Below are 9162 nucleotides of genomic sequence, written 5' to 3' on the forward strand. Positions count from 1 at the left end.
GCGGAGGAGAGTAGTTTAGCCAGATTAGTATAGACTTCTTCCGTATCAAATCATTGAAATTTGGTCTGGGTGCCCCCTTATTTTGAACCAAGCAAAAACAACATAGGCATAGTCACGCTAAATTTGCTTGAAAAGTTCTGACTGAAGAGTTTTTCTGTAAATGGAACTTGATTGAAGTGTCGAATGCAAATACTTGGGTCTGAATTTATGTGACTGTTACAGTTTCCAGGTTACATTGTCCAAATTTAAAAAATCTGAATTATTTAATACATGACGTTATCAACAGCCATACTAACAACAATTTAGGCGTCATGAGGAAGGATATAATGACTGAAATTAATTGTACCTTTAAGAAAAAGTCTGCCACTCGGACATGAGTTTCGTTGTGAACTTGAGCTTCTAAAGAGTTCATACAGTGCTGCATATATGTATAACTGTAATTACAAGGAAATGTTCGGTTGAAGTGATATAGGTACAAATATTAAGCTATTGAAGTTGCTCTACTTGTCTGAGGCACTGTGCTCACATAGATTGCAGCTGCATGCACGATACTGTTGATCAAATGCTGATGTGAATTAAGGTGTTTCGTGATTCGATTGGTTCAGACCAAGTTACGTGTACGTTGATTAGGTCCGACCAAGCTGCAACCTCGTAAAGCGTTCTTTTTTTACTGACATATTGCCGTTACAGGTAATGTGTCCAACTAAAGCAGGCAGCTCTGCATGGGTTTTCAGAAACATGTGATTTTTCATGTGATCGCCCCAGCCATCATGATCGTTCTGTTTTCTACAGTGCGAGGCTAACTTTCCATGTGAACAGTTTTGCATCGCAAGAATACTGACCAATCACAAGCCGTTATTTTGATGGATGGCTTGACAAGCTTTCAATATAATGTAGACAATGGAACAGAAGAATAAGAGCTCGTGCAGAAGATATTTCTTCTATAATTTCATGTCTCAAGTTTAGTTACACAAATCGTTGAAATTATTTTAATCTACAACTCTCCAAACATAGATAATCTACTCATAAAAAAGGCTAATTAATATTCGATTTTATCATATACAACATTCTCCTTACACGACAAACCTGTCAATGGATTTTACTTAAAAGCAGTATGTGTTTATTTTAAGATAAAGGTTAAAGTTCTTTTTTGTTCACTGAAAGAACGAATATTATATTGCTAACTTCAAGCTATGTTATCTTGGTAACTCGTTTTCGAGATTCATCTTTCTAATCAAAGATTGTAACTATTCTTAGGTGGTTCCTTTTTTATTTGCATAATTAAGGTATAAAAATGTCACAGTGATGTCACAAAAATAAATATCACATAAACATCGCTGCCGGTGAGTGGTTTGCACTATTATCATCAGGATCGTCATTTTGGATTGTCTTGTCGGATTGTCATATCGGATTGTCATGTCGGATTGTCATGTTGGATTCTCGTGTTGGATTGTCATGTTGGATTGTCATGTCGGATTCTCGTGTTGGATTGTCATGTTGGATTGTTATGTCGGATTCTCGTGTTGGATTGTCATGTTGGATTGTCATGTTGGATTCTCGTGTTGGATTGTCATGTTGGATTGTTATGTCGGATTCTCGTGTTGGATTGTCATGTTGGATTGTTATGTTAGACCATCAAGTTGGATTGCCATGTTTTACTATCATGATAGATTATCAAGTTGATCATCATCTTTGATTACGACTTGGATTTTCACGATGATAGCTTCAGATTCTTCCCGTTTACTTCATTACTTTTTCAAGCAAACTGAACAACTGTATTCAGCGAGCTGGTGTTGCTAACCGAAAGAGAGACATAGCAAACCGTTGTAATCTTAACTTGCCCACTGATTGCTGTTGATATACAGCGTAACGTACTAACTGAAAACAAATTCCTATTGCAATAGCCCCGTGACTGCCTTAAAGACGAGAGAATGGGGAGTTGGGGCAGAGTAGGTTGGAAGATGAGCCTAAATCACCATTGCAGCTAGCATACTGTGAACGGGACGAGGCAAAAGTAAACGAGGCAAACACTCGGATGTGTACGAACTTTTTGCTAGCTTCTTCAAGTGTTGTTTGCTAAGTGATGATATGAATGCAATGTTAACGGCCTTTCTTTGTGAAATGTCAGCATAGTTCTGTTTAATGCATGTCTTTGTTCTTCTTTTTCTTCTTCAGTTTCCCGTTTCCATTTGGTTCTCCTGTTTTGAAACCACGTCTTTACCTGGCAATCAGATAAGTTCAAATAACTAGCTACTTTCTGTCTTTCAGACGACGTTAGATATTTTTTCTCTGTAAATAGCTCTTCCAGCTCTGCAATTTGTGCTCTGGAGAATGTCGTTCTTGGCTTTTTTCTTTTTGGTGCTGCCCTGCTTTGATACGGATGGCCTATCCTTCGATCTGAAGCGCAAAAGGAGAAGTCCTAAATAATTCCTGCCTATGTCACATATTATTTAGACTGTTTTTCAAGTAGCTCTAATATCACATTGATAAGGGTAACATTTAATGTCAGATATTTATTTGACAAAGACTAGATTCAAAACACATCTCTTTAAAAAATTACTAGTGCAAAAATGGGTTGTTGATAAGCTTAGTTCTCTCCTAGGACAAGGGGGTCTTATGCCTTACTTGCAGCTGCTCAATTCACGTGACTGTAGCTAAATCCTTTTTTCAGCTCTAATGGCAAAATTATGCATAACTTGCTAGTAAATTTGCACTTTGCAGCTCCATGTAAATCTCAGATCTGCTAAATAATAGATTCTAGGTTATATTTTTGCGACTGTTGTGAGCTACGAAATGATTGCTTTTGCATGAAAATGTGAGATTTTCCAAGAATGACATAAGCCATTGCATTATATTCAGGCGAGGAAGCGATTATCCATTATGTTTAAAGCTCTATAGATCTCAACTATCAATATCAAGATTCAATCAGTAGACAGTTCAAAGATCTAATTTTATTTTGATGATATCAAGACTTTATACAGAATCAGCTTTCCGTTGAAAACAATGTTAGATATAGAGAATTTCCTTCTAAATTGTTCAAGGTTCCTTAGAAAACATTATCTTTTTTGCATAAACGCTTGTATGACCCAGTTACTGCTAAAAATAATTTCAATTTGCACGTAAAATTAACAGTCTTTAGAATTTTCACTATGTACCATTCTATTTTATGCCTTTTTGGTTATGCATCTTCTATATGTCGTGTATAAATGAATGGCGGAATCGCAGTGTCAAACTTACTTGTTTGCTTTGTCAGGATCTGCCATGGGTGCATTGTCAGAGGCTCTGAAACCCTCTCTACGGTGAACTTTAGAACGTCATCGTTGGTTTCACAGCATTGGTAACCGATGGTGTGTTTGCTGTTCGTTTTCTCGTCGCATTCAATTGTCACTGCCTTGCTTTCTTCATGATTCTGCAAAATTCGACTGATGGAAAATGACAGACCTTTTTCTTCCTTGTCTTTCTTCTTCTTTGGGTTTTCTTCCATTTTCTCCTTCTTGAGATCTAATGACTACTGAGGAAATACTACCCGACAACTAGAGTTTTCTTTCTTTCTGGTCTCTTTTATACATCTAAAAATCCACTGGAACTTGGTGCGTTTATTCGGGTCCAAAATGACATTCTTTTTTGTTTTGAGAATTGATTCTTTGTAAGTTTCGTAACTAGCTCGACCTTCACTGAAATCTAGCCTTTAGTGGTTCATTAAATCCCGGAAGAAATATTTTCTTACGTCTACCTTTTATTTACCTTGATCTGCTCGTTCCAAGTTTTGATTTTGTTTCTTTTGTTCCTCGTTAAGACGTTACTGATCCTTTTTTTTCTTTTCTGGGTAAAAATCAATTATCTTTGAGTCTGCATTACGAATGGTGCAAAAAAGGAAATTATCGAATTAAATCGATTCCACTGTTTTCTTCAAATCTTCAGACATCAGTTGCAAACTGCACATTGCCTCGAATATTCTTCAAATGCTGACTTCTGCTTCACGTCTTGTAAAATAACCGGATAGATGAGAGTTTTATCTTGAAGATTTATCCAGTATAAAATGGTTCACAAGAATGAATCGAGAAAAGCAAGTCGTATTGTGCAGATTCCTGTTGTGAGGTCGTATACCGGCTAAAAATTTCTTCTGAACGATTTTTTTGTATTTCAGTATTTGCTCTCAAATTCAAATGTACCAGAGTTATTGATTCTTTAGAGCAGTCGCTATACGAATAAGATATTGGGTCCCAACAATAATTTGATATCACTTGCAAATGTCTTTGCAATCTTTGTAGATGCCAGTGAATTCTGAAGCTCGTAGTGATCTGACCTTTGCTGTTAAGACGAACAGCCTTTCTGTGAAAAAGAGGCTCCCAACTTGGTTTTTATCTCCAATGAGGCATCGAGTTCATCGGCTCTTAATTTAGGAATAAAGATTTTGACTATGCAGAACAATGATAGATGGAGATAAGGTAGATTATATCTCAAACGTTCCGAGCTTTATTGTCTTAGCAAGTAAAAGTGCATACCAGTGAATGAAAGATATAAGGAACATGAATAATCAGCCACAGCAAATTTGATAACTGCAAAAGCCTAGTGTATTATGGTCAATGAAATTGGATAACACCAGACGCCATCTTAACAATAAAGTTTGAAACTGGATTAAAAGGATCTTATGTACACGATCAGTTATCATGATCTGCAGGTTGTCAATCAATGTTTTCTCTGCAAATGATTGTTTGTTTGTTTTCAATACCCTCTTCAACTTCAACTGTTTTCAAACGGTTAACTATTACAAAAAAAACATCTGGTTACACGAGGCCAAGTGAATGGTTGGTGAGTGAACCAATGGAAACACGAGTGCAGTAACCTCTGAGTGAGACTTCAATGATTTATTTATAGCTGATATCTTTATTCGAAGAATGGTGGGTAGGTAAAACAGTAGGCCTATGAAAAATTAATTTAATTGATGAATGCAATTTGGGTTAATAGGGGCGTGTAGTCTAATGAAGTCTAAAAACGGGCAAAACTGGGGGCAATGGCGACGCCAGCGACTGAGCTTTAGGGGGGGGGACAAAACAAAATATTTTGGGCAACGCCATTTTTTACACCAGAAAACGCCCTTTTACCAATATGGAATGCCAATTTACCTCAAAGGAAGGCCCACAACCCATTTATGGCTACGTAAAGACAGTTTGAAAATCACAGCATTACATCTTATAAAGTACGTCGCCAAAATAATAATCCTCCCCCAATATTTTCTCATTGAATTTAGACAAAGTATTTCCAGTTAAGCGTTCTTTGATTCTGGTAAATGAAAATTAAATTAATATATCTTTGAAGTATTTCCAGAAGATTCATTTCATGCTTTGGAACCGGATATAGCTGTTAATTGGTGTTAATTGGTGAAGGTATTTAGCAATTCTTGCCAAAATTGTTGGAACACTCAAACCAGACTTCAACAGTTGAACCGATTCTTATCCTATTCTGTTTTGTGTCATTTTCAATTCAGTATTATCAGTTGTACATGCTCGTTTGAGGTTGTGGTAAGTAGATCATCAACTAGTAGGCTTTCAATAACTTCACTGGACCTGAATTGTTTGTACAGTTGTTTTGACGCTTGGTGAAGACAAAACAAGATGGTGGCAGGAGTCAAGTGTTAAACAATGTTTCATTTGTATTTTATAGCTTTATTTGTAAAATGTTTTGCAGGATGTGGCTGAACACATTTCAACGTGATATTGATTGAAATAAAAATGCTGGATATGAATCGCATCCTTATGACTACTCTGTATCCACATTTGCCGGGGACATTTCTTCAGCATCAATCACCAAGTGAACCCTCCGCAATCGTTTCGATGTCCCATTGGTTCTATCTGCCCTTTTGACTAAGGTACGTTCTTCTTGATTTGGATCAGATCATAATCATCAGTTTAGAAAATGGCATTCGCTTGATTACTTTCTGCTCCACCTGAAGGCATTGCTCAAGGTACTTAGGCTAATATTCTACATATGGACATGTAGAACATTGGGGTGTGGATGTAAGCACTACACAACGGACAATAGCATAATATACTATTAAAATGAGCTTTCTAAATGAAAGCAAATGTATTTTAAATATAGCATGTATATTAGAAATTGTTTTCCAGCTGTTAGCTTCTTTCTTCTTTGGGACTTGAAATAGTGGAAATGACTGTTAGCAAATTATTTCATTCTTATTTTATCTTTTTCACTAGACGTTATTACACTTGTATATTATACTAGACGTTATGTCCGACAAAAAAATCTATAAGGTTGAAAAAAGATTTTTATTCTTTATAAAATCCTTCTTGCCAGTATTCATCTAAATATCAGAAAGACTAATTAGAGCATATTAGGCATATGAAAAAAAATTTAAACCTAATTTCATCTTAAGGATCAAAGATGCGGTTAATCCAAAGTTTCATATTTTCCCTAAAATTTCTTCTCGACCATTATTTTGTTTTTCTTTGTACATTATAAAGGCAATCAGAACTCAAAGCAAAGTTAATTCTTCAGATTTTTGATTTTAACCTTTTTATTTTATTTCAAACGTTATGCCTATGCATTGATAAGTTACCAGTTTTGAGATTTTGAGAAAATTTCGTTTCCTTACAAGTCTAAATTCGCCTTCTAAAACAGAACTATAATCTTTTAGCGCTACTGTTTAAACCTAAAAGCAACCAAATGAATTATTATACTACCAAAAATTAAATGAATGGAAAACATTATTCCCTAAGCAGCTTTTTTAGAAAGAAAATAATCGATCTTTACAAGCAGCTTCTCCACCAAAAACTAAGACTTACCAAAATAATAATTTTTTCACAAAAATATTCTCACTGTTTTTAGCCTAAACTTCTTTGGTAAGACTCAAAACATTTTCTGGGTGTAAGAAGGAAGCGTTAAAACAGGTTTTGTAGACACAGAATTATCGTTTTCTAGATCCAGATTCTCAAGCAAAAAGTAAGGTTATAGGCTTAGTAAATGACCAATTTTTTCACAAAAATACTTTCACTGTTTTTAGCCTAAACTTCTTTGGTAACACTCAAAACATTTTCTGGGTGTAAAAAGGAAGCGTTAAAACAGGTTTTGTAGACACAGAATTATCGTTTTCTAGATCCAGATTTTCAAGCAAAAAGTAAGGTTATAGGCTTAGAAAATGACTTATTTTTTCACAAAAATACTTTCACTGTTTTTAGCCTAAACTTCTCTGGTAAAACTCAAAACAATTTCTGGGTGTAAAAAGGAAGCGTTAAAACAGGTTTTGTAGACACAGAATTATCGTTTTCTAGATCCAGATTTTCAAGCAAAAAGTAAGGTTATAGGCTTAGAAAATGACCAATTTTTTCACAAAAATACTTTCACTGTTTTTAGCCTAAACTTCTTTGGTAAGACTCAAAACATTTTCTGGGCGTAAAAAGGAAGCGTTAAAACAGGTTTTGTAGACACAGAATTATCGTTTTCTAGATCCAGATTTTCAAGCAAAAAGTAAGGTTATAGGCTTAGAAAATGACTTATTTTTTCACAAAAATACTTTCACTGTTTTTGGCCTAAACTTCTTTGGTAAGACTCAAAACATTTTCTGGGTGTAAGAAGGAAGCGTTAAAACAGGTTTTGTAGACACAGAATTATCGTTTTCTAGATCCAGATTTTCAAGCAAAAAGTAAGGTTATAGGCTTAGAAAATGACCAATTTTTTCACAAAAATATTCTCACTGTTTTTAGCCTAAACCTCTTTGGTAAGACTCAAAACATTTTCTGGGTGTAAGAAGGAAGCGTTAAAACAGGTTTTGTAGAAACAGAATTATCGTTTTCTAGATCCAGATTTTCAAGCAAAAAGTAAGGTTATAGGCTTAGAAAATGACCAATTTTTTCACAAAAATATTTTCACTGTTTTTAGCCTAAACCTCTTTGGTAAGACTCAAAACATTTTCTGGGTGTAAGAAGGAAGCGTTAAAACAGGTTTTGTAGACAAAGAATTATCGTTTTCTAGATCCAGATTTTCCAGCAAAAAGCAAGGTTATAGGCTTAGAAAATGACCAATTTTTTCACAAAAATATTTTCACTGTTTTTAGCCTAAACCTCTTTGGTAAGACTCAAAACATTTTCTGGGTGTAAGAAGGAAGCGTTAAAACAGGTTTTGTAGACAAAGAATTATCGTTTTCTAGATCCAGATTTTCAAGCAAAAAGTAAGGTTATAGGCTTAGAAAATGACCAATTTTGTCACAAAAATATTTTCACTGTTTTTAGCCTAAACCTCTTTGGTAAGACTCAAAACATTTTCTGGGTGTAAGAAGGAAGCGTTAAAACAGGTTTTGTAGACACAGAATTATCGTTTTCTAGATCCAGATTTTCAAGCAAAAAGTAAGGTTATAGGCTTAGAAAATGACCAATTTTTTCACAAAAATATTTTCACTGTTTTTAGCCTAAACCTCTTTGGTAAGACTCAAAACATTTTCTGGGTGTAAGAAGGAAGCGTTAAAACAGGTTTTGTAGACACAGAATTATCGTTTTCTAGATCCAGATTTTCAAGCAAAAAGTAAGGTTATAGGCTTAGAAAATGACCAATTTTTTCACAAAAATATTTTCACTGTTTTTAGCCTAAACTTCTTTGGTAAGACTCAAAACATTTTCTGGGTGTAAGAAGGAAGCGTTAAAACAGGTTTTGTAGACACAGAATTATCGTTTTCTAGATCCAGATTTTCAAGCAAAAAGTAAGGTTATAGGCTTAGTAAATGACCAATTTTTTCACAAAAATATTTTCACTGTTTTTAGCCTAAAACTCTTTGGTAAGACTCAAAACATTTTCTGGGTGTAAGAAGGAAGCGTTAAAACAGGTTTTGTAGACACAGAATTATCGTTTTCTAGATCCAGATTTTCAAGCAAAAAGTAAGGTTATAGGCTTAGAAAATGACCAATTTTTTCACAAAAATATTTTCACTGTTTTTAGCCTAAACCTCTTTGGTAAGACTCAAAACATTTTCTGGGTGTAAGAAGGAAGCGTTAAAACAGGTTTTGTAGACACAGAATTATCGTTTTCTAGATCCAGATTTTCAAGCAAAAAGTAAGGTTATAGGCTTAGAAAATGACCAATTTTTTCACAAAAATATTTTCACTGCTTTTAGCCTAAACCTCTTTGGTAAGACTCAAAACATTTTCTGGGTGTAAG

General features: G+C 34.7%; 1 protein-coding gene across 1 annotated transcript; it reads right to left on the reverse strand.

The window, feature by feature from the left end:
- Nucleotides 1-928: 928 nt before the first annotated feature.
- LOC135688113 (T-cell leukemia homeobox protein 2) lies at nt 929-4834 on the reverse strand. Its single transcript, XM_065204826.2, has 2 exons — nt 3238-4834; nt 929-2397 (listed from the first exon to the last, which is right to left on the reverse strand). The coding sequence occupies exons 1-2, from the start codon at nt 3482-3484 to the stop codon at nt 2063-2065; spliced, it is 582 nt and encodes a 193-aa protein (XP_065060898.1). The 5' UTR covers nt 3485-4834; the 3' UTR covers nt 929-2062.
- Between the last annotated feature and the right edge of the window lie 4328 nt (nt 4835-9162).

Source organism: Rhopilema esculentum, chromosome 10 (assembly GCF_057945365.1).
Source record: "Rhopilema esculentum isolate cy_ngs chromosome 10, ASM5794536v1, whole genome shotgun sequence".
NCBI lineage: Eukaryota > Metazoa > Cnidaria > Scyphozoa > Rhizostomeae > Rhizostomatidae > Rhopilema > Rhopilema esculentum.